Source organism: Aricia agestis, chromosome 18, assembly GCF_905147365.1.
Source record: "Aricia agestis chromosome 18, ilAriAges1.1, whole genome shotgun sequence".
NCBI lineage: Eukaryota > Metazoa > Arthropoda > Insecta > Lepidoptera > Lycaenidae > Aricia > Aricia agestis.
In genome coordinates, this window is record NC_056423.1 from 9,176,587 (window position 1) to 9,201,901 (window position 25,315).

General features: G+C 35.3%; 1 protein-coding gene across 5 annotated transcripts; it reads left to right on the forward strand.

The window, feature by feature from the left end:
* The first annotated feature begins 906 nt into the window (after positions 1-906).
* LOC121735787 (palmitoyltransferase ZDHHC2-like) lies at positions 907-24,147 on the forward strand. Of its 5 annotated transcripts, none has more exons than XM_042126739.1 (8): positions 907-1,143; positions 1,213-1,334; positions 1,592-1,698; positions 4,200-4,437; positions 8,722-8,860; positions 14,454-14,580; positions 18,072-18,176; positions 23,628-24,147. In XM_042126739.1, the coding sequence occupies exons 1-8, from the start codon at positions 978-980 to the stop codon at positions 23,767-23,769; spliced, it is 1,146 nt and encodes a 381-aa protein (XP_041982673.1). In that variant the 5' UTR covers positions 907-977; the 3' UTR covers positions 23,770-24,147. The 5 variants fall into 5 exon arrangements, with proteins under 5 accessions (XP_041982673.1, XP_041982674.1, XP_041982676.1 ...); XM_042126740.1 differs by lacking the exon at positions 23,628-24,147 and adding an exon at positions 21,315-21,454; XM_042126742.1 differs by lacking the exon at positions 23,628-24,147 and adding an exon at positions 18,261-18,277 and having other exon boundaries at positions 18,072-18,211.
* The last annotated feature ends 1,168 nt before the right edge of the window (positions 24,148-25,315 follow it).

Consider the following 25,315-nt stretch of genomic DNA (forward strand, 5'->3'; position numbering starts at 1 on the left):
GTTGTTTACGACTTGACCAGCAACTTGTTATGGCGTTGCCATGACATCTTTTGGACATGCGCAATAAAAAATTTGTCCAAAAATACGCCGACGAACACGGCCCATGTCTGGCGCCGCCGGCTATACAGTTCGACAAGGCTTTATTTGAACGTGGGTGACATTGACGGGAGCGCTGCTGGTAAAGGAGAACTGTAAAACACATGTCAAAATTCAAAAATTACGTTTTTCTATGATAGAAGTGTTTAGTTCCTTGTCTCGCCACGTTCGCGTTCAAATAAAACCTTGTCGAACTGTACATGATTTCTATGCAGTTTTGTCAGGTCGAATGTGAAAGAGTGATGTTGTGTTTTTGTATAATTTTCATAAAATTGTGTTATCTGGGTTTTTATTTTTTTGGGTTGGGTTGGGTTGGGTTTCTATTTAATTTTAACTTTTAATTTATTTTAATTTTATATATTTTATATGGGTTTATTGCCTGCAATAAATGATTATTATTATTATTATTATTATTTTTATTGTGTAATATTGGTAGAATATTAACCATTAAATATTCATTAACGTGCACAAGTGTAGGAAAGTGATACAATATCCAGAAACGTGCTATTTTATATTCCCTCCAAAACTCCATCGAAAGTTTCAGTAAAGCGTCTACCACTTTACTGAATCGACTGACTTGACTTCTTGTTCTTGACTGTATGTATTGACTTTTACTTAGACTTTGACTAGACTTTAGACCTGACTATATAGAAAAACGATGCTGAAAATTTGATTATAGAATATTGTTTTCCCGCCATATTTATACTCGACACTGGCCATGGTTATATAGCCGAAGTGCCATAAGAAAAAAAAAATGTATGAGACTGTCAATGCTGTCAACTGTCAAGTGTCAAACAGTGAATCAAAAATTGACACGAAATTTTTAATAAAATAGTGTTGTGCTAAGATATGGATCAGGATAACTTTACATTTTATCATTAATGGCTTCATCAGTGCAAAGTAATAGACCTTCAACGCCAAACTATTGCGGATGTTGGAGGACATGCAACATGTGGTGCTGGAGAGCCTTCAAATGGCTCCCAGTGCTCCTGATCGTTTCCATTGTAACTTGGTCTTATTATGCTTACGTTTATCAGTTGTGCTTTTGTGAGTACCGTTTATTTATGAAGTAAAGTGCTGATATTACTCATACTAATCGTAACACGCCTCTTGCAGCTACAATTAAAAGTGCAGTACAGCAATGGGTATACCTAGTGATATACCATGTTCTATTAATAATGTTCGCTTGGTCCTATGGGAAAACAATATTCGCGAATGTTGAACAAATACCAAGCAAAGTGAGTAGAAGTCATCATATATTACCATATTGTTTACTTTATGCTTTGTGGTTAAACTCATAATATCACTGACCTATTTAGCCAAACAATGAAATGGCAGAGGTAACAGTTAAGCAATCTTTTATGGCTATAGAAAGTGACAATAGAATCTATATAGTAAACCAACTTTGTGTTCTTTAAAAATCATAAATATTTATTTACCATCAACTTTCTTTATTCAGTACATTACATGTGTCTCATTTGACATTATATTGCAGTATTTCCTTACGGGAGCAGAGTTGGAGAAACTACTTAGTGTAGATACTGAAGAAGAGCAGAGAACAATAATTGAAAACTTTGCAAAGGACCTTCCCATTGTGACTAGGTAAACAAAATAAAATTATACATCTTTTGGTCCCCATTTTTCAAAGGCCTTAGCGTTCATTTGTGATGATTTAACAGTATTATTTAAAAGTATACATTATACTACTGCATAAAAAAGGGGACAAGTCTGACATTTCCAACTATAGACCTATAAGTTTAATATCACACTTGTACAAAATTTTTATTAAAGTCATACAAAATCGCATTGATTACCAATTGGATCTCCACTAACCACGTGGAGAACCTTCGACCAGGCTTCTCAACAACCGATCATATCCACACCGTGAACCAAGTCATAGAAAAGTCTAATGAATTTAATGTACCCTTATACTTAGCCTTTATTGATTTTAACAAAGCATTTGATAGCATATTCCATGACAAAAATTTTTCAGCCCTCAGTTAACAAAATATCGAACCTACTTACATAGATCTACTTAAAATAATTTACAAACATAGTTTAGCTGCCGTAAAACTAGAAACTACAGGCCCAAAATTCAAAATTGAACGGGGTGTCAAACAGGGTGACCCTATCTCTCCACGCCTATTTACGAGCGCCTTAGAAGAGGTTTTCAAGAAAGTCTCAACAGGTTGGGGGGACAAGGGTATTGTTGTCGACAAGAAAAGGCTGACAAACCTTCGCTTCGCCGACGACATAGTTCTGTTTGCCACTTCTGCACAAAACCTGCAGGCCATGCTGCAAGACCTGAGCATGGCAAGCCACGAGGCGGGACTTCGGATAAATCGATCAAAGACCAAACTCATGACTAACAGCACAAAACGTAAGGTCGAGGTAGACGGGTATGAGTTGCATTATGTTGACGAGTACCAAATAACATCCTTTAATAATAGACAAGACAAGGAAGTAGACCAAAGAATTGAGAAGGCATGGAAAAGCTTTTGGTCTATGAAAGAACTAATGAAAGGGGACCTTCCACTTTGCCTAAAACGTAAACTCGTCGACATATGCATCCTACCTATCCTAACTTACGGTGCTCAGTCTTGGTCTTTGACCGACTTACAGAGGTCCCGGCTCGGAGTTTGTCAAAGAGCTATGGAGCGCAGCATTTTAGGTGTCAAAAGGATTGACCGTATTCGAAACACCGCTCTGCGCTCCAAGACAAGAATAATGGATGTGGGTAGAAAAGCTGCTGGTCTAAAGTAGAGCTGGGCAGGGCACGTCGCCCTCATACACCCGGACAGATGGGCGCGTCTAGTTACGGAGTGGCTACTGAAAGGTCGGCGAAACAGGGGCAGACCCAAGAAAAGGTGGCGCGACGAACTAGACGCTGTTGATAAAGAGTGGCCAAACACAGCAAAGGATAGAGACGTGTGGAAGGAAAGAGAGGCCTTTGCCCAGCAGTGGGACACAAACGGCTAATTAGAATAGAATAGAATTTTAACCCTTAATTTACCTCCTTGGTCCGTGGGACACACTGGCCACTATTTTGAGCGCGTAACTTTTTTCGGTTTATTCCGTTGGTGTCGCGCGGCTCAGTACCTTCATTATTTTTCGCGCCAAACGCGGTGGCGAGCAGACGTGTCGCCACGCGGCTTGGATCGGTTTGTACTAGCTCCAAGTGTGTCCATGGGACCACAGCGGGGTAAGTATGTAACTGTTTTTGTTTCTAACAGTATTTTTTTATATGATTTTCTTTTCTTTTTAGTGTACAAAATGGCTTCTAACAATATAATTAATGTCTTGGACGATAATGCAAAGTCAGTTGTTGCTAATTGGCTACGAAATCTCGATAAAAGTGATTCTGACGAAGAATGTAATATTCGCCATCATATCGGAAATAATCCAAGTTCTTTTGCCTTCTGAAGCCACAAAAAGTGACCAAAAACGAGAGGAAAATTTGTCATCTTTGCCCTTGTCGTCTTTGTGGGAGGACTGAATACCCGTGTCACAGCTGTTCAAAGCCAGTATGCCTATAAGCTGCACCAAAAAGAAATGTTCGAGTTGCGTCGAAAAGACTAATCATTGACCCCTGCACGTTTTTTTTTTTGTTAAGATATAAACATTTAATTCATGTTCTTTTGTGTTTTTTAAAATACATTTTTTTAAGTTTATATGTTAAATATTTAGTAAAGTTACAAGAAGGTTGTGATTTTCAAGTCAGAAGTTGACACTTGTTATTTTATATGAAAAGTTCTGATATTTTGATTTATAGTTCCTATAAAAGTGTTCGCTTTTAATTATGTGTAATAATTCTATTGTTAAGACTTGTTTTGACAATTAAGCTAATTACAAGACTGTAAAAGCGTTTAACTGTAGTTTTGGTGCCATTTTAATACCCTGTCCCTGTAGTCCCTGGGTCCACAGGAGGTAAATTACGTACTAAAAATCCACCGGGTAAACTGAGGGTTAAAGTAACTAAACAGTACAATAGTGGTTATTTGAAATGTACACAATTGATAGCAGTCAACAGTCCAGAGGCATGCAAAAGATTTCAATTCAACCAGTTGTTTTTATAAATACTAATATTAAACTTTTTTGCTCAGAACAATGTCGGGTTCGGTCCGCTACTGCAACCGTTGTCTGCTCGTCAAGCCTGACCGAGCTCACCACTGCAGCATCTGCTCGAGATGTGTACTTAAAATGGACCACCACTGCCCTTGGGTTAACAACTGTGTGTGTTTCCAAAACTACAAGTTCTTTATGCTGTTCCTGGCTTACGCACTACTGTATTGCCTGTTCATCATGTCTACATGTTTGCCATATTTCATCAAGTTTTGGAAGGTATGTTGAGTATGTCATTCACTTAGTTTACACTAATGTAATACTGCAAAAGTTGTACCATAACCAGTGTTGCCAGATGACCCGATTTTTTCATAAAAATTAAATGTCCCGAGCAGGACAGGCTCAGTCCCGCTTTTCGGGGAAAGCCCGAACGTGAATGTAGTGAAGTTAAGAGTGTAGGAGGTAAAGGGGTGGATTTTCTTTGGCTACTTTAGCTATCTATTGTCACGTAAACATTATTTTAATGTAAAAAAAGATAAAAATAATTTTATAAGTACCTTTTTTTACTTTGTCCCGCTTTTGACTGAAGAATCCCGCTTTTTTACTCAAAACGTTCCAAAGTCCTGACTTGGCACGAAAAAAATCTGGCGACACTGACCATAACAGAAAGTGGTAATGTTATTTGGGTGTGATATGTCAATTTAAACAGATTATGACATCTGCTGGCTGGGCTTGACATTATCTGACCAAATAACATATGTTTCCCCTGTATGAATCATTGAAATCTTGCCTGCCACAAGTATAGATAAAAAATTACAAATCATATTGTGTAATTTTCTGTATTTTTCATATTATTTTATTAACCCTTTTTTTTAAAGTAGTGATAAAGTTAAATGTTCATAAGAAATTCAGGATATTTTCCTATTTGTTAAGTGGCCATGATTACTCACAGCAAAGTTCTGCTTCAACTCCCAAGTGGCCACATGCTGCCGCAATAACAATAGATAAGCTATTAATGTGTCTGGTTTTTCCATGATCGAAGGATAAACAGGAAAAAAGGAAAAAACATTCATATTAAATAGTAAATACTAATAATATGTGCCATGTGTTTGTCTGTCTATTACCTCTTCTCATTTAAACTGATGAAAGTTTTTTTACCCCAGAAAATAAATAGACATTTGTACTATTCCCTAGTAATAAACAAATTTAGCCCTGCATCTAAAACACCAAAAAAAAAAAAATACTTCAGCCAATTTTCACAGATAACATTGTAGAGGCAGAGGCCAACTTATCTCAATGATTGGTTAATTTATATGAGCTAATTCCTATTAAGGTCATTGACATTGACTCAGATGATTTCAACTCAAGTGATATAATTATTGCTTTCAGAGTTATCGACAATGTGACCGTTATGTTGAACTGAAAAAATATTCAAAAGAATGCGAGGATATGTTTAATGTACTTAAATCTTGTTTTTTTTTCTTGTATTTTTGTGATATTGTATTTTTCTAACAATTTAGATTAATTATTCTCATTTTATTTTGTAACATTTTTTTCATTATGTAAAGAAAGAGAAAATCTTGCAAAATAATATTTAATCTTCAAATTTAGAATTCTTGTTTTATATAGGCCAATAGGTTGAATCATGTTATCTCATGATCAGTGTAGTTCAAAGTACAAGTATCTGTATCTAGCAAGCACAGCTTACCTAATAGGTAAATATATTACAGATATATATCTATAACCTACTATAATAATTGTCTACTACCATTTACTATCTATGACGCCTGCATATCCGTTGCGCCGATTTTATTTTTTATTTTTATTAAATTAGGGGGCAAATTAGCAAACAGGTCACCTGATGGTAAGCAACTACCGTCGCCCATGGACACTCGCAACATCAGAAGAGCTGCAGGTGCGTTGCCGGCCTTTTAAGAGGGAATACACTCTTTTCTTGAAGGTTTGCAGGTCGTATTGGTCCGGAAATACTGTTGGTGACAGTTCGTTCCAGAGTTTTACAGTGCGCGACAGAAAGTTACGCGAAAAAAGCACTGTGGAAGACTGCCACTCATCAAGGTGATGAGGATGGTATGTTTTTCGCATGGGACGATGGCGAAAAGTTGCAGGTGGTATGATTCCGAACAATTCCTCAGAGCACTCCCCGTGATACAACCAATAGAGGATGCAGAGTGAAGCTACATCTCGGCGTAATTCCAGGGGGTCCAAGCTGTTTGAAACACTATGGCAGTCAACAATTCGAGCGGCCCTTCGTTGGATACGATCCAGAGGGAGCAGTTGGTATTTTGGCGCCCCTGCCCAGAGATGAGAACAATATTCCATATGAGGCCGAACCTGCGCCTTGTAGAGTTGTAGGCGTTGGTCCGGACTGAAGTACTGTCTCGCTCTGTTAAGAACACCAAGCTTCTTCGAGGCTAGTTTTCCGAGAGTCGAAATTCGTTTATTGCGCAGAAACCGTACATTTTTTCAGCATAAAAACTATTCTATGTCCTTTCCCGGGGCTCCCAAGTATCTGCACACGAAATTTCATCAAAATCGGTGCAGCAGTTTAATTGTGAAGAGGTAACAGACAGACACACTTTCGTGTTTATAATATTAGTATGGATTATACAAAGATCGCACGCCAGAAAATAGTATTCGGTATTCCTGCCATGCATGATGCAATCTCTGATCCTTTTTTATTCCCCCTCGGAAAAATATAAAAAATACATCACATGGTGTGCGAAATTTCAAGTTTCTAGCTGTAAAAGCTAAGTTTGTAGTGTGGATTAGTTTTGTCACAGATGGGAAGTAAAAACGAATCTTATCAGTCATTGATTTATCTACTATCAAAATATGCAGTCTTTGATTACATCGACAATTTTTTGTGCTAAAGATCTGTAAAACTACATGCTTAACGTGGGAGAGCTATGCTTCGGCACGAACCGGCTCGACCGGAGAAATACCACGTTCTCACAGAAAATCGGCGTGAAACAGCGCTTGCGCTGTGTTTCCCCGAGTGAGTGAGTTTACCGGAGGCCCAATCCCCTACCCTATTCCCTTCCCTACCCTCCCCTATTCCCTTCCCTGCCCTCCCCTATTACCCTATTCCCTCTTAAAAGGCCGGCAACGCACCTGCAGCTCTTCTGATGCTGCGAGTGTCCATGGGCGACGGAAGTTGCTTTCCATCAGGTGACCCGTTTGCTTGTTTGCCTCCTTATTTCATAAAAAAATGCTTTTTTGCAACTTTTGCATTCAAATCTACATTGTATATATATTTAGAATAGAATAGAATAGAATACGTTTATTTATTCCAACACACAACATATACAGAATAGAAAATAAAAAATTAAAAGGACTTAAGCTATGTACAATTATAATTATAGGTATATGTTATGTGATGTCAAAAATTGGCCCCAGCTCAGCTATACGCAGCAAGCAAGCTTGCTGCACTGGTATTCTGCAGGGGCCAAAGAGTGACTTCACAAAATTTAATTATTTTTTATTATTTAATACTTAATATTTTGTTTATTTTTTAAAAACGTAACAATAGGGATGTTGACAAGGTTAAAGATTAGCGAATTTTGTTAATAAAATAAAGAAATCACGGTAAAAAATAAGTGTTCCCAAAATTTCAGCTCGATAGAATTTGTATTTTTTTTTGTTATGCGACTTCAAAGTTGGATAATCAAGTCGTTTTTTTTTTCAATTATATTTCTTAATATTTGTGTACCATTCGATAACTTATGCAATTAAAAGCAACTTTTGTTGCAAACAGCGCAATATTTAATATACCTATCGAACAAAGTTCTCTCCCGATGCATACAAACTACGAAAGAGTGACGTCAGTCTTTCGTAGCACTTTGTATGGAGATTGGAGCGTTACGGGCAGGTCTATTTTATGAGATGTTTGAATTGATATATCTTGTTGAATTTTAAGCTATCAGAGTCATTCTTTCAGCGATGTTTCTATTTTTTAAGGGGATTCAATTACCAATAAGAAAAAAAAATAGTCATCAAGCCTATTACAATTTTACTCGGTCTTTCCAAACTGCTTACATAGTATGTATGGCAAAGACTTGTTATTCAACTTTATAGGAAAGACGATTAAATTGCTTACATAACTAAAAAATACATAATAGAAATAGTAGCTAGAATGTAACTTAAGTAGAGCAGGGCCTTTTACAAACAATGGTCAATTATTATATGTTTTATGTTTTTCCCACTTTTAGAGGCCACAATAGCGCAACTTTCCCTTGTAAAATACTAAGTATGTAGATTGTAGAATGGTAAAGGAAAATATCAAATGTTTGTACTTATTTTTTTTAATTTTTAATTATGTAAGTATTAGCTCAAGGATTTCTTTGTATATTGTAACCCCCGGCGAAAAATGAGGGGTGTTATCAGTTTGACGTGTCTGTCCATCTCTCTGATTGTCTGTTACTTACTTGAGTTTAGTCAGGGGTAATTTGTGTCTTAACATAATATTTTTATTTATAATTAACAAATGTTATCTAAAATTAACCAAAGTTTTGAGTTCAATAGGTATTTTCTTATTATTTTCAGGGTGAAATGAGCACAGCGGGCTCCCCCGGAAGATACCACATAGTGTTCGCTTTCTTTGTCGCACTCATGTTCGCTATCTCGCTCGGTTCCCTCTTCGGATACCACTGCTACCTCGTCGCACATAATAGAACAACATTAGGTAAGTCATGAGTCCAAATTCCATAATATGACTCATATTATAAAGTGGTTTTATGTTAGTCACCCTCCTTGACGGCCAGTCAGTCAGTTTACACATAACGACAGAAATACCTATGTGTGAGAAGGACAGAGTCTTTGAGAATTATACCTGTCCATGAGCGTACCGAGCGGGGGGCAGGGTGGGGGGCAGCTGCCCCAATCCTGGAACGGACGGAACAAAAAGTTTTCAAAGTTCCTGGGTCGTGGATGTGTATTAAGTGTATCATATAATAAAAATCTTAAATATGTGTATAGTATAAAAGTATTAAATATATTTCTGTTGCCTGGTACCCGTAACACAAGTCCTACGTGTAGGTACTTAGCACGGGGCCAGACTGATGTGGTGTGAAGCATCCATAGATATTATTATTTGCAGTAAGTCAGTATGATATTGTATGTGTAAACAATAATAATCATAATATGTTAATACTCACATACGGTTTTGCTCTATAGTTTTACTCCGAATGGAAGGAAATGACATATAGCCTTCGAGCTATATAACAGACACATACACACCCTAAAGTATTATCACGTAGGTTGGATTGCACCAACTAACTTTAACTGTAACAAAATGTCAAATCTTTGGTTAAAGTTAAAAATGGACGCCATCAATACGCCATATTTAACCATAACCATAGAGCTGGACAAGGTTTTAAATGCGCGTGGCGAAAAAAGGAACTAATGCTGTCATCATACAAAAACGCCATTTTTGACAGTTCTCCTCTACCAGCAGCGCCCCCTCCCACGTTCATTTATAACCTTGTTGGTCCAGCTGTCATCTGTCAATTTCTCCGGTCAAAGTTAAGGTTAAAGTTAAATTTAGCCTTAACTATAATCATAACTTTAACTTTAACCACGCCTCTGCTGCCACCCAACCTTAGTTTTGTTACGCCTTGTAATATGGACGTGCTCGGCTGAGACCACTGTCTCGCCACTGACTCGCTATTCAGTAGGTGTAAATATGACTTTACTAATATAGATATATACGCTGCGTATAACTTTCAATTCAAGATCCGCTGTCTTTATATGACTTTTTACGTAATATATGACTTTTGTCAATGTGTCAGACAAAGTCTAGCAGACCTTCTGTTTCGCTTTGTAATATTAGTAAGAGTTTTTTTTTTTTTAAATAAGGACATCGCTTTTCACAAAATTTGCTTTCAGAGATGCTCGTTTACTCTCGTCGCATGTGGAGTCCCACTGGGTTCAATATTGTAAAGACTGCTGTCGACGGTAATCACGCTTGATAAAATAGAAGGGTTAATAATCTATTGAAAAAATTAACTGCTAAATTTAATTTGACATAAACCAATTCACTTTCAGATGTGCTTAGTTCTCGTCCAAAGGACAAACCGACAAGTTTCTCAGTCATTAAGTCGGTAGCAATCGGTAAACTCAAAATATATTAAAGTAAATGGTAAATTTTATTACAAAATACTTTCAACATAACTATGTTGAAAGTATTTTGTAATAAAATTTACCATTTAGTTGTCATCTTAACACTAGTTATCATCTTATCATTTAGTATAATCCCGAGGAAAGTTTTATTAATATCAAAAGTATGTATTGGGCGATTCCATTATCGCGGGTGCATCAATTTGACACACTTATTGCTTCTTACACGTAAAATAAAACATATTTATTAATAAACTATCTGTAGTGTATGTGCAGTGTATCTACATAGTAGATACTTAACATTGTCTCATAAACACCAGTAGTGGGGATGCAGTCTATATAAATAATCTCTCGAGTAGTCAATATTTCTCAGTTCTACACAGACAGCGACGGAGTATAGACGTGCGCTCCGCAGCGGTACTGGGTGTTTAAGTGAGCCAGTGTCCCTAGGATTCTACACTATCCTTTGAAGGATACATTTGAACCAGTTAAACCATAGTTTCTCAACCTTATTTTGTTCACCGCCCACTTTGAGAATATGTGTTTTTCTAGAGGCCCCCATCTTAATTTTACTTACCATCTGTGGCGAATTTGAAACAGCTATTGCCACGTTTATATTTAAACGTAAGTTATTATATTGTAGTCGTAAGATCTCTGTACTTTAACCTCGATTGTAGTACTTTTTATTTTATAGTTTTTAGTAATGATGATTTTAATCCATTGCTCGTCCTGTCAAAATATTTGCACACGTGATAAAATTATTACAATACCTACATTAACAAAAATTACACGATATTAATTTTTACTTTACTTTAGTACGTGATTAGCGTGTATTTTGCCTTTTTAGACTTAATCTACCCATGCCCCATCTGCGCCATCTCAATGCCCGCTAATTTTCTCTGGGTCTTCTACTGCCTTTTGCAGAACTAATTGATTGCAGATTGATTCATCTAGCATATGATAATGATAGTGTGATGAGTGACAGTCCTCTGAAGCTATTTTAAAATTTATTTATTTATTTATATTTAGTATACAGACAGGTTACAGTCATTGCATGGTTGTACAAACATAATCTTAAGTTCTAGGCTAGACGGCAACCCAAAAATAGTATACATAACATAATTATTATTAGGTTGTTACTAAAAATAAACTATTAATACAAGAAAACTGATAATATCCACCACGAAACGTTGAGTATACAATGAGTGACTAATATTTAGCTTAACTTATATTACTAAAACAAAACAAAATAAACAAGACTTATTGTGTAGAGAAAAGAAATGGATCTGAAAAATGATTATTATGCGAGTTATTAACAATGTTGGTCATAGTCGGAAACAAGAGATGGCAAATAGTTTTCTTATAATGTGATAATTGACGAAAAATGTCTACGCTCCAACTACCCACTACAAGGTCATTATAAGTACGACACATTCTAACTAGAGGATTGTAATAGGACGTATTGTTTTTGAATGCCTGGATAGCGAACATTTTCGGTTTACGCGATCTATACCTCGTGTTAATAGTTATTTGTGATAGAAGATTAGGAGCATCAATAGAGGAATGGAGTATTTTATGCAGGTAAAGAAGATCGTATCTCTCACGACGAGCACTTAACGGTAACACGCTGAATTTGGACAATTGAGTGTTATAGTCTTTTACCACACGACCGAGATTAAGTTTTCGTGTAAGATATCTGTGTGTTTTGTAAAAGGGGGACCAAACTGGACAGCAATACTCCACCACGCTTCTGACTAAGCTGAAAAATAATGCTAGAACACTATTTGGTTTCCTAAAGTCTTTTGTGGAGCGTATGACAAACCCTAACATTTTATTACTTTTTTTTAATATATGCTCATAGTGCGGGCGAAAAGATAACTGTTCATCAAAAATAACACCAAGATCTTTTACTGTCTGCTGTCTTGACAAGACTCTCCCTTGCACATTATAAGAATTATAATTGTGCATAAACTTCTTACGAGTTAAAGATATCACACAACACTTTTCAACATTAAGCTTCATGTTGTTAGATACGCACCAGTCCGAGATGGCATTGAGATCATTTTGTAACGCAACAAACTGATCTTCGTTGTTTACTTCAGAAAATATTTATAGATCATCTGCGTACAGAAGTAAAGGACACGTTAGTCGACAAATTAGGTTATTAATAAATATGACAAAAAGTAAAGGACCAAGGTGAGACCCCTGGGGGACCCCGGAGGGAACCGAAACGGGGAGAGAAGAGAAACCCTTCACAGTAACAAGCTGACTGCGATTGCGAAGGTATGAAGCTATCCACCTCAATAAGCTACCGTGAATGCCATAATGTAAAGGGAGTGATCCACTTTATCGAAGGCTTTACTAAAGTCCAGGTAGATGGAATCAGCCTGTCCACCAGAGGCAAACACCTGACAGAGATAATTCTTGTATTCGATCAAGTTTTACTACTTTATTACGGCGCATGGTAAAACTTGTATAAGCTTATATTGCGCCGTATAACATGTTTTTGTAATTTTTATTGATAAATAAAGGTTAAAAAAAAAAAAGTTAGTGAGGGTGGATCTATTTTTTACAAAGCCGTGTTGCTTAGTTGAGATATAATTACGAAAGTGATTACAAATATGACCATATACCACCGATTCAAAAAGTTTTGCAATACCGGACAATATACTTATAGAGCGATAGTTCGAACATTGTGATCTAAGACCTGATTTATATATAGGAATTACGTGAGCTACCTTCCATGAAGAAGGAAACATACCACTAGAAATAGATTTATTAAATAAAATTGTGAGAGGTTGCGACAGCTCTTCAGCACATTCCTTGAAGAATTTTGATGCTATATCATCAGGACCAGCTCCTTTCCGTATGTCCAGCAACTTCAGCTTACGTAGTACATCTTCGCGAGTAATTCTAATATTGTTTAAAGTGCACGGCAGGACCTCCGGCATATTATTACTTAAATCTATGTATGTGTGACGTCGATGAAGTGTCGTAGACAGAGCTAAAGCACTCTGAAAACAGTTCACAAACTCCTTGACCGTCAGAAGAAGTTCTGTCACCAAATGACATTGTGTGCGGAATCGATACACTACCCTTACGACCATTGACATAGCGCCAAAACATTTTCGGGTCATTCTCTAATGAGTCTTCTACCGTAGACAAGTAATTTTTGTAGCATTCAGTGATGAGAAACTTACATCTAGTACGTAACAGCGACAAGGAGTAATCTCGGGGATTTCCAAACTTCTTAAAACGTTTATGGTATTTGTTTTTCTCTTTGATACATTTAATGAGTCCCTGACTGTACCATGTAGGAAAATTATTAGAGACGAGAGACTTTAAGAATATGCTCTTCAATCTCAATTTCTATTACTGTAAACTGTAAAGACATTGTCTTTGAAGCGGATGTATTTAACACTATGTTTGTACGATCGTGCGTACATTCCTGAACTTACATAATTTCCCTGGCAAAGTGCGCACTCGCTATTAGCAAATAGCATTACTGTTAAGAGCGCACCTGACCCTAACTAGACTACATATTTAAACCTAGATCTCAAAATCTGTAAGGTCTAAAAAACTGATTTTTTTGACACAAATAATTTCAGTTCATGAAGATCAAGACGAAAACACGATTACTGAAAAAATGCTCTATATAATTTCTTTTTTACAAAAAATCTTGTTTTAGACACATTTTTGCTTGGATCTTCGAAGTTTGCTGTCTTTTATTTAATATTTTTTAATATCTAAAAAGGCATTAATAAAACCTAAATATCAAAACACTTTTTCATAATCATTATAGTTCGTCTTTTATTCAAGTAAAACTAACTTGGCGATGATTCCGCGTCGTCCTTTTTCCCCAGGCATATGAAAGACCGATGTTTGATGTTTTGAGTCAGGAGCGCTCTTAATAAAATATAATTTCGTGTCGATGAGATATCATTTAATTAAGCTATTGCATCGATTTTATCACGAGCTTTGTGCGCAGTGACCGAATCAAGAAATTCCGTAACGAAAAAACCTAACACTGGGGTTGTTAGGTTTTTTGTCCCTCCGACCGGCACAGTGTTGCCATGCATCGTTTAACGTGTTTCAATTGATAAAAAATATATTAGTCCCTGATGCCACACGTATTTTCAATGAATATTTTTCAATTTCAGAGGCGTTCCGTGCGCCGATGTTCCGCGGTGGCGCCGACAAGAACGGCTTCTCACTCGGTGCCTTCAATAATTTTAAGGAGGTGTTCGGCAAGCGGCCCAACCTGTGGGCGCTGCCCATCTTCACCAGGTACGTATAGGGCGTAGCTAACATAAGGGGAGTAGGAGATGCACCCGGTGCAGCGGCGTAGCTAATCTCAAGGTTAGGTAAGCTAGTTAGGCTAGAGAACTAAGGGATTACCCCGCCCCCTCAAGGGGAAAGGCTAACATCAAAGGTAGTTCCGCCTTTTGAGGGGGGGGGGGACTAACCATTTACTTATCAAGACTTCTGCAATCTCTTAAAATTTCGACAGCAATGAGGCTACACCTCTGTCTAGTTTAGTTGGAATCGAATTTTAGTCCGTTTACGAAAGTAACATTAAAAAATCACTGGCTTGGATCTTTCTACAATATCGACAAATATTAAGATAAAATAAGTAAATGTCGATTTTAATTCTATTTTTTATATTTACACATACGTAACCGAAAATATAATATACAAAAAGTCTATAAGAATAGTATCAGTTTTATTAGGTTTTGTCTTAGGTTACTTTTTGGTGAGAAAATTAGTCTGAACAATTCGGTCTTTAGAATAATAGTGGAATGCAAAAAAAAACGCATAGTATATCAAAAGCGCCATCTAGTGGTGACTGGACGAATCTATTTGATACACTTTGATTTGACAATCAATAGATAAAAAAATTGTTGTTGTTTAACAATGTAATGTTAAATGGAGCTTTAAACTACCTTAATTAATAAAAATAACGATTTGATTGATCATCCATATGTTCTCCTTAGAAACCGGGCATCAATCTAGCAAAAATTAATTAAGTATAACGATTGGCAGAGTAGTGCATTTTAAATTAGCGATTAAAATCGTGTACAGTCAAAAGCACAAATGCTTACCCCTGACTAATAAAAACCCACCTTTTACATTATTAATAACAATTCTTAGTTCTTGTCTGTCAAGTAAATTTTTTAAATGTATCAGATAGGCACAAAACATTTTATAACTATAGTGCCTGTTTGCATACTGTGGGTCTTTTTATTAGTAAGGGCTATCTGACAGTTGTCAGTATCTACATTGGCCCATAAAATCAGGCGGTTATGTATGTGTAGAGGGGCCTTAATAATGCATACATATTTTGCCTTCTGACTGTACGTGCAAGGATGTAGTTCATGTACAAAAGAAGTGAATGACTATAGTCTATAATATGTATGTGTAAATGTTAAATATTATGTGTGTATTTTTATTATCTATGTATTTATTTTATATTTCGATATTAACAAATGGGTCTGTCGTCTTAACGGTCGAGTCAAACCACAGAACCGATTGGGTGTAAGGATAATCTTTATCTTGTAAAAATGTACGGTTCCCGTGCGATAAACTGTTTCAATGAAAGCAAACGCGATTATCAATGAGGTATGTAATATTACTAATTTTGATTATATTTTAATCTTATCGAAAATACGTCATTTTTGACTACCAACTGAATATTGTAAGTGTTATCTTAATGTGGTAAAAAAATATCTTATAAATAAAATTCTCGTGTCACAATGTTAGGCCGCGTACTCCTCCGAAACGGCTTTACTGATTTTAACCAAATTTTATATGCATATTCAGTGGGTCTGAGAATCGGCTACTGGGTACTTTTTATATTGATAAGTGCATTTGTTGAATAAATAATAGTAAATTATTACAACTAGAGACTGACGGCGACCATTGTTTGTGCGACGGGATGGCGATGGACGTTGCCATGTTGACATACTTATTTAGTCACTTCAATAAAATAATACGGGTGAAATACTGGCTGTAATAATAAATGGCAAAGAAACGTTTGATACACTCTTTACATAAAACATTAGATAAACTCTTAACTTTGAATGATCCATTAATAAATTGCATCATTATTATATTTTTGAATCGTCAGTAATTAACAAGATCATATTTCTAAAATTTTAGGATTAACTTACAATAACTTTATATTTTACAAATCATAACACTAATTATAATAGTAATAATTATTTATTATAGTTAAATATTATTACTTATATAATATTATAAGTATCATCAGTATTTATTAATATTAAATATTATATTGTATTATACTCAAATATGTATAAGATCCTTCAAATATGTTTAAGGTCCTTCATCAGTTCAATATTACAAAAAAGTTATTTTATAATACAAACATTCTTTATAAGCACTGTAATATTATGCTTAATACTTCTTATTGGCTTGGATAAACTCATAAATTCACACAAATTCGAGTAATGAAAATAACAAGAGTGAAAAGAGACAAGTATCTCTAGGTCGCTTTTAAAACTTCTTGTTTAAAGATCGGTGTTTACCTAAAGTGTCATTCGTAAAATTAAAAAAAGTCAAGTCGCAACTTGACGTGTAACCAAAATAAACAACTTGTGTGTGATGTTGGCATGACTTGACATGAATTTGACATACGCAATGGGAGATTTGCTCGATAAAAAATGAGATGAACTCAACTACAGATTGCGCGCGAGTTGAATGCAGTTGGGGGTCTGAGACGAAGGGCGGGAGCAATCCCGCGTCTCGCACGCCTGCAGTGTAATGTTGTGCGGGACTTGACAGCTATCATTCGTGTAGTGTGTTATCGCGTTACTATTTGTTGAAACAAAAAATATTTAAAATTTAAAAATAATTGTTGATAAATTAAATAAAATAAAGAATAAATTGTATAAAAGAGTTTCAACAATATTCTAGTTGCAGCCGCGTGTAATTGTTGTTTATAATACTGACTGAAACGATTTCATCAATTTCTGTTAAAAAAAAAAACTATTTTTTTCTTGTTTTTTTTCCGAAAATTATAATGTTAAACTAAAAGCGTATATGAAATGTATCGACATATCGACGTTATTAATTCTAATTATCACATCCCTACCGCATTCCTGAGCTCTGCGTTCAACTCGCGTGCTATCTATAATTAGAGTACTTGACAGTGTTAAAACAATGATGTGTTACCAAATCAGCATAGCTCTGAAACACTGTGATAAAGTCCAGTCGCCGAATAGAAGATAGAGATTTGGCTATTGACCCAAGTCTACTCTTTCAAATGCTCACAAAAATATTGGTATCTCGTCCCCACTCCCCACGCACACGTTAACAGGATACCAATATATTCGTGCAAAAGAGACAAGCATAAGTTTCATAATTATTTTACACAGATCTCATGCATCTCTTCCACTATGATATATATTATTTATTTACACACATATTTTACAATTTATTTACTATGTTATAAGTTAACACGACCGGTCCGGAATCATCATAAGATGCATAAGTCTCTCTCTCTCGCATAGTGGCTGCTTTTATAATTTGCCGTGACTCGGCACTGACCACCAACGTTTTATTATGTTATAGCATACCGCTTACAATTGCCACTGTCATTAAGTTCAATTAAAAGCGGTTGCATACTATTCCATACGCTCGTCTTTTTACCGCGACGACAGCCGACGTCACGGCAAATTACAAAAGCATTCTACCCGGCGACCGGACTTCATCGCCCCATCCCTCTCTTTATCGACTCACACGCAATATTTCGTCAGCGTCGGCAACGGGTGCGAATATCCTGTACGGCGCGAGCACCAGCTGCAGACGTTCGCGGCGGCGGCGGACGCGCGGTACGAGTCCATGGGGACCACGCGTTCCAGGTCAGAGCAGGACCTCGCCCCGCACATACCTTGAGATTCCACTTCCACGAGAATCACCCTCCATGCTAGATTTTAATCCACGAGAATTACCCTCCATGCTAGGTTAACATCCACGAGAATTACCCTCCGTGCTAGGTTTAAATCCATGAAAATTGCCCTTTGCGGTAGATTAAAATCTACGAGAATTACCTTCATGGTAGGTTAAAATTCACAAGAATTATACCCCATGCTAGGTTAAGATCCACAAGAATTACCCTCCATGTTGGGTTCAAAATTCACCAGAATGATCTTCCATGCTAAATTAAAATACCCACAGAATAAAATTAGAAAAAGAAAGATAATTATTTGAGAAATTCTCTCTTCGAGGGTTCTTAGTGGGAAATATCCTGGATATGCTTAATATTCTATTATTCTCCTCGCAAGGTTAAATAGTCCGTACATTCTTGGAAAGACGTCTTACTTTCCTACCAAAGTTTATTTTTATATTGTTTTCTATCCTACGATAAGAAAACAACATGTCTTTCATACTAGGACATAATATAATGCACATTTTTGAGATTTTTTACCACCGTGTATGTGTGTGCAAGAATATCTCACAATATATATACCCACCACTTTATAGTAGAATAAAATTTCTACACAGAATAATCCCACACAGGGAAAAGTATTATAATATAATAATTATTGTGACATAAAAAATCCCTAAAATTTATCTTTGCATAGCGACTGAAATAGCCCTAGAGTCGCAAAATTAAACTACGAGCGCCATCTACAATTACAACTTACACTTTTCTTAGGTTAAGTTCCTCTGTCTATTTTTTATTTCTTCTTTAGTTCTTTACTATTTTCAAACTTAAAACCTATGTTTTTTTTAAATAATTAGGTTAATTTTTTTACTTACTTAATTGTTTAATGTTTCAAATTTAGTTTGTCTCAAAGGAAACTTAAAAATGCATTTTATATAGGCATTTAAAACTTCTTTATTTTGGTGTTATATTCTTTCTTTTAAAAACTTTGTCAATAATGTGCCAAATCTTCGTTCACATTTATTTTATAAATTTGAAATATATTTTTTTTTACAAAAAATCGATCAGAAATTATATGAAATGTATTCGTAAAATTAAGATTTTGATTTACAATATGTGTTCTTTAGTATTAGATTTGGAGATATATTAGCTTTAATACCACGATCCTATAGTATATTTTTATATAACTTTATCCCCTCTCAAGTTATGTGTGGGCGACTGTATTGACACGAATATAAATATATTTAAAAATACAAAAGTAGCTTTGTAATGCATTTTGGAGCTCAATACAACGCACAAGACTGATCTTACTAGAATTTCTGTTATTTTGTAAACTTTTGAGCACAATAAATCGTTTTGTTTATTATTTTTTCTTTTATTTTTTTATAGTCTTAAGTGCAACACCACTGAGATTTCACTAACCTGATACGGTTTTCTGTGTGATGTATGAGCAATAATATAATGTTTGATAATCATTAATATATTGTGATGATTAATCTAACACTAGGAGAAAATCCCATGAATATATTTTATATGCCACTAGAATTGTGTTATTTTGACAAATATACCCTTTTGACAGTTGGTTTATAAATGTTTGACAGAAACTTTATATATTTTAAGAATGTCAATATTATAAAATAACATAGTTTTGGTGTGCTCCATTCAACTGCTAATATAGACAATAATACGCTGTTTGCTATTTTTCTGTTTTCACTCTAGAACTGGACTAACTAGATTTCATTATCTTTACATTTTCTCTCTCAGTCTTCTTTCATTGTGGGTGTTTCTAATTAAACATACTGAAACAAAAAAAATGACGCTACAAATTTTCCTATCCTTTAAAATATTTTATTTTGTTTTTGAAACATATACAATGTGTCCCGACACCGGTGTCCGATCCTTTAATGTCATGATCTATGGTATATTTTATCGACAAATTGGCCCTCAAATCTTTTCTCTCTCTCACGGTTGTAAAATGGCAGCCATTTTAGTTTTTCTCGGGCTTTCACACTAATCTGACCATTACTTCTCATGTAAATATCCTATGAAGATAAAAAAGTTCTCATTTGATAGCTAAACTTGTGGACTACGCTTACACAGGCAATATTTTATAAATTTCGTGGAATTAAATATAGAAAAACCAAAGTTTAAGAAAAAAATTTTTGTAATTTTTAATTAATGGCTTTTTGTGAAAAATCTAGCACATTAAACTAGTTCTTTTTTGTTTTAAAAAGATAGAGGAGGTTTTAATCTTAAATAAATTCTTTACTTCAATGCTCTAAGCCAGCTAGTTTAGAAGTTATTACGATTTTCCTATGAAGTATATGTCAGATTAGTATGAAGCCAGAGAAAAAAAAAATTCAAAAGTTAGAAAAAATAAATATTTGAAAGCCAATGTGTCACTAAAATATGCCATAAATCATGAGTTCGATTTATTTTTCTCCAACTTTTGAATAAAAAAATTTTTCTCTGGCTTTATACTAATCTGACCTATACTTCATAGGAAAATCGTTATAACTTCTAAACTATCTGGCTTAGAGCATTGAAGTAAAGAATTTATTTAAGATAAAAACCTTATCTATCTTTTTAAAACAAAAAAGAACCAGTTTAATGTGCTAGATTTTTCACAAAAAGCCATTAATTAAAAAATACACGATTTGTTTTCTTAAACTTTGGTTTTTTTATATTTAATTCCACGAAATTTATAACAAATTGCCTGTGTAAGCGTAGTCCACAAGTTTAGCTATCAAATGAGACCTTTTTTATCTTCATAGGATATTTACATGAGAAGTTATGGTCAGATTAGTGTGAAGTCCCGAGAAAAACTAAAATAGCTGCCATTTTAGAACCGTGAGAGAGAGAAAAAATTTGAGGGCCAATTTGTCGATAAAATATGCCATAGATCATGACATTAAAGGATCGGACACCGGTGTCGGGACACATTGTATATTATATATGTATTATAATATATATTTCCTTATTATTATTTAATTTTTTTCACATTTGCCTATAATTTATTCTGTCACTTATCGATTGGAAGCGCCCACTAACGCTATATCTTTTTCTTTTATCTAAGGGTTAGCTCAAACCAGCTTTATTATTACTATTTTAGCGTGGAGTTCCAACACGAGACTGAGAGATGGAGACTTTGCCCCCGACGGGGTCGCACCGTCCCGCAAATAGTATAAGGAGACAGTTAATATACACGATATTTTTTATTATTATATCTACTAAATAAATTCATACAAATTACAACATGCTTTTCATTCATTGGCGAAACATTCGATACAAAATTTCTAACCGTCATTCACTTCTTTTGTATTTTATAATGAAATCAGTGTCCCCGTGCATGATTTAGCTTAGTTTCACTGTACATCGAAACTGTAGCCAGGATGATAACCTGAAATTATTTATAGGTAATATTATATTTATTTATTTATGTATTCCCCTTCACTGTTAAAAAAATTTACACATCGATTAACAAGATCTACCTATCTGACAGATTGGAAAAGACAGATGACAGACTAAGGCAGAATTTCATCAACGACTGTTAAAGTTAATGCCCGAATCAGTACCACTTTACCTCTTTCGTTTTTCATATGAATGAAAGAGAAGACATGACATTTTAACAATCTGTTAACACTAACAGACGCAGTTGAAATTGGGCCTAACCTAAGGCACAATAATTTCATCAACGACTGTTAAAGTTTATGCTCCAATTAGTATCACTTTACCTCTTTCGTTTATAATATGAATGAAAGAGAAGACATGACATTTTAACAATCTGTTAACACTAACAGACGCAGTTGAAATTGGGCCTAACACAGCTAACCTTGGCTTTATTAGTAATGCTGATCAATTAAATATCTTTATTATTAAGGGGGTGTGTGTTTTAAATACGAATGTATTATCTCCTAACTCTTGGCTACAGTTTAACATTAAAGTACATTAGACAGCAATGCACGAGCCAACATAGTAGATTATTTTGTGATGTGTTTTGTAATATTAAGATACATAAGATACATTTGGGAGCAATAGAAAATTTGAACATAGTAATAAAGGCGATTGGCTGAATTAAAGAATGAACAACCGCAACAAGCGAGGGTGACAAAAATTATAATTAATGTCAGGCACTGACCACTGTATAATATCTTTTATCTTTAAACGAGCAATTGTATATATATATATATATATATATATATATATATATATATATATATATATATATATATATATATATATATATAAGAATTGCTCGTATATATTCGGGGGCGATACATCGATCTAGCTAGGAATCATTTTTAGAAAATGTCATTTTATTCGTTCGTGTTTTATCGAACACCGAGCAAAGTTCGGTCAAATAGCTAGTTATAATTAACAGGATACAGTTATAATATTTACAGTTAAAGTGAAACCGCACTAAGCGACACGACAACGCGACACTTCACTTGCATAATAGATCTGACGTTTTACAAACGTGAATCTGAATCAGTTCTATGGAAGTGAAGTGTCGCGTCGTGTCGCACTAGTGCGGTTTCGCCTTTACTGTCATTGCCTTCCAATCTCTTTAATTAATTTATATTTTTATCGATTGCTAGAATTTTAGTTTTGCTCAAAAATGAATGAATTCACATCTAGTAAATTTTGCAAGTTTTCTTGAATATGATAATATTATGACTGTTAGGTTTGTTCACATTCTGTTTACCACATAATTATTTATATTAGATACGAATCTGTATCATCTGTATGTACTTCAAAATAATAAATCATATAAATAAAATTAAAATTCATAAGAACACAATCGGTTTAATTTGTGTAAAAATTTGGTCAACATTGGTAAGTTTTATTCATGGACACATGATGGTTTTCCAAGTATTTTGTGCTATTTACTGGTAGACATTTTTTTCTATATTTTTATTCATGAAATCTATCGATCATTTGCTATGTCGTAATGCTGAAATATTCAAACACAAAAGTTTATGTTCTTGCCATTGAATTTCATGATTGCATAAAATATAAAGTTTTGTATTCCGAAGCATATTGTCTTACCTAAAAATTGGGAGTACAAGACTCGGCCGATAGATTTGTGTCATAGTAAAAGGAGGAGAAGTAAGTTATCTTCATACAAAGGCACCGCGCGCGGCTTGTACGTGTGCGCCATAGTATCAATGCGTCGCCACACGGCACACAACAAAATCTCGGCGGTACCAGCCTCTATTAACTGGCCGAGATTTTGTTGTGTGCCGTACGTGGCGACGCATTTAAACTATGGCGCACACAATACAAGCCGCGCGCGGTGCCTTTGTATGAAGATAACTTACTTCCCCTCCTTTTACTATGTTTGTGTAGTCCCTTTCTCTCTTTTTACTTATAGAAGATTGTTGTTTTTTTATACTATTATGACGTTGCTTCATTCACCACATAGTTTCGGGGACGGCATCGTGTTCCCTTTGCCGAAAGAAGACGAAGACACGGAGTCTCTGCTGAGCTCGGAGCGATGGGAACGCTGGGGCGAGCGGGCGCGTCCGTTCGACGAAGCCGACGGCTCGTCCATCGAGGAAATTTAACTTAAGACGACTGAAAAATGGCAATACTTGAACTGTGAATGTGGAAGAATTGTGACACCGTTAAATTTTACTCTAAGGGAATACAGAACTGAGAGCGGTCATGCGTTAGGCTGACCCCTCGTTAGGCACGCGATTTCCTCGTTCTCTCTCTCTCTCTCTCTCGTCCTCGAACCGCGACGCGAGCGCCGCACGCCTAATGTGGGGACGCCTTAAAACGTTCTGTGTTGACCGTGTCGATGCCTTCTGTATATCTATGTACCTAACTTAATATTAAAACAATGAACGCAAAACAACCAGTGTTGCAGCATATTTTTGGCGAGCGCGGTTACACCATAAAGTGAATATACCTAGCGAAATAGAGCTACAATCTCGAGCTGTCAAACGTAACCGAAATTGGTTTTCATATGTGTGAAAAATATGTGTACGTATACACTTACACAAGCATGATTGAACATGAAGTCTATAAGATATTAAATTATCAACGTGCGGCACGTGCCGACTGGACGTCACAAAAAGAGTGCTGTCATGTATCACACGTCTCTTTTTACCACGCAGTGTTACTGATAGTGACACCTCACTTGCTCAGGCCTTTGTTTCTCTATTCCGCTAGGTATATTAACTTTATGGGTTACACCTTCAAAGAAGTTTCACTTCAAATAATGACAAGGCATATAAAACCTTACTCTGAGCGTATTAGACTGTAGTACCACTGCAATGCCCGGGATTTTTCTTCATAAAATAAGAGGGTAAGGAGCAAACGGGTCATCTGATGGAAAGCAGCTACCGTCGCGGGCGTCGCCCATGGACACGCGCAATGTTAGAAGTGCTGCAGTGCGTTGCCGGCCTTTTAAGAGGGAATACGCTTTCTTTTTAAGGTTTGAAGGTCGTATTGGTCCGGAAATACTGCTGTTTTATAAATGGTTAATGTGCTTTTGTCTTTTTTTTTACTTAGATTTGAAGGTAAGGTTTTATATTCCTGGTCATGATAAAATGACGGCCACAATGGGAATGTAGTCATTAGAGATGAAGGAAATGATCATGAAAATAATATGTTATTGATTGTGTATCATAGTGTGGCGACAAATTTTGAATTAAGAACTGCGTCCGATTTTTATTTTTTTATTTTAAGGATGATAAAAAAGCATGTAATAATTTTTTTTCAACAATATGATGTTATTAAAAAAAATCGAAATCCGACCCAGGGCACTGGATTTTAGTACTTAGAACTCACATTTAGAATTCTAGATTCCTAAAACTTAGGAGATTACTGATAAATAAATAAAAATATTTCTTTGAATAGTTGAAAGTAATAATTCAGGAAGTATTCATAATTTATATATTTTTTTGTATGGTAGGTACCATACAAAAAAGATTAAGAAAGTAAGTATTTCCAATCCATTCAAAATAAAAAGTGCTTTCGAATTAACCCTAAGACTGCTAATTTAATATAAAAAATATAAAGATGCTAGAGAATATATTTATTTAAAACGACGACACTGGATTGCGCAGCAACTTTTATTTCCAAATTCAAATTTTACCAACACCG

Bases quoted from the DNA above. Each gene is read 5' to 3' on its own strand.
- LOC121735787 (XM_042126739.1), top strand. From the start codon at position 978: ATGGCTTCATCAGTGCAAAGTAATAGACCTTCAACGCCAAACTATTGC. The intron at 1,144-1,212 runs GTGAGTACCGTT...CGCCTCTTGCAG, and splicing joins CGTTTATCAGTTGTGCTTTT to CTACAATTAAAAGTGCAGTA. The intron at 1,699-4,199 runs GTAAACAAAATA...TTTTTTGCTCAG, and splicing joins GACCTTCCCATTGTGACTAG to AACAATGTCGGGTTCGGTCC.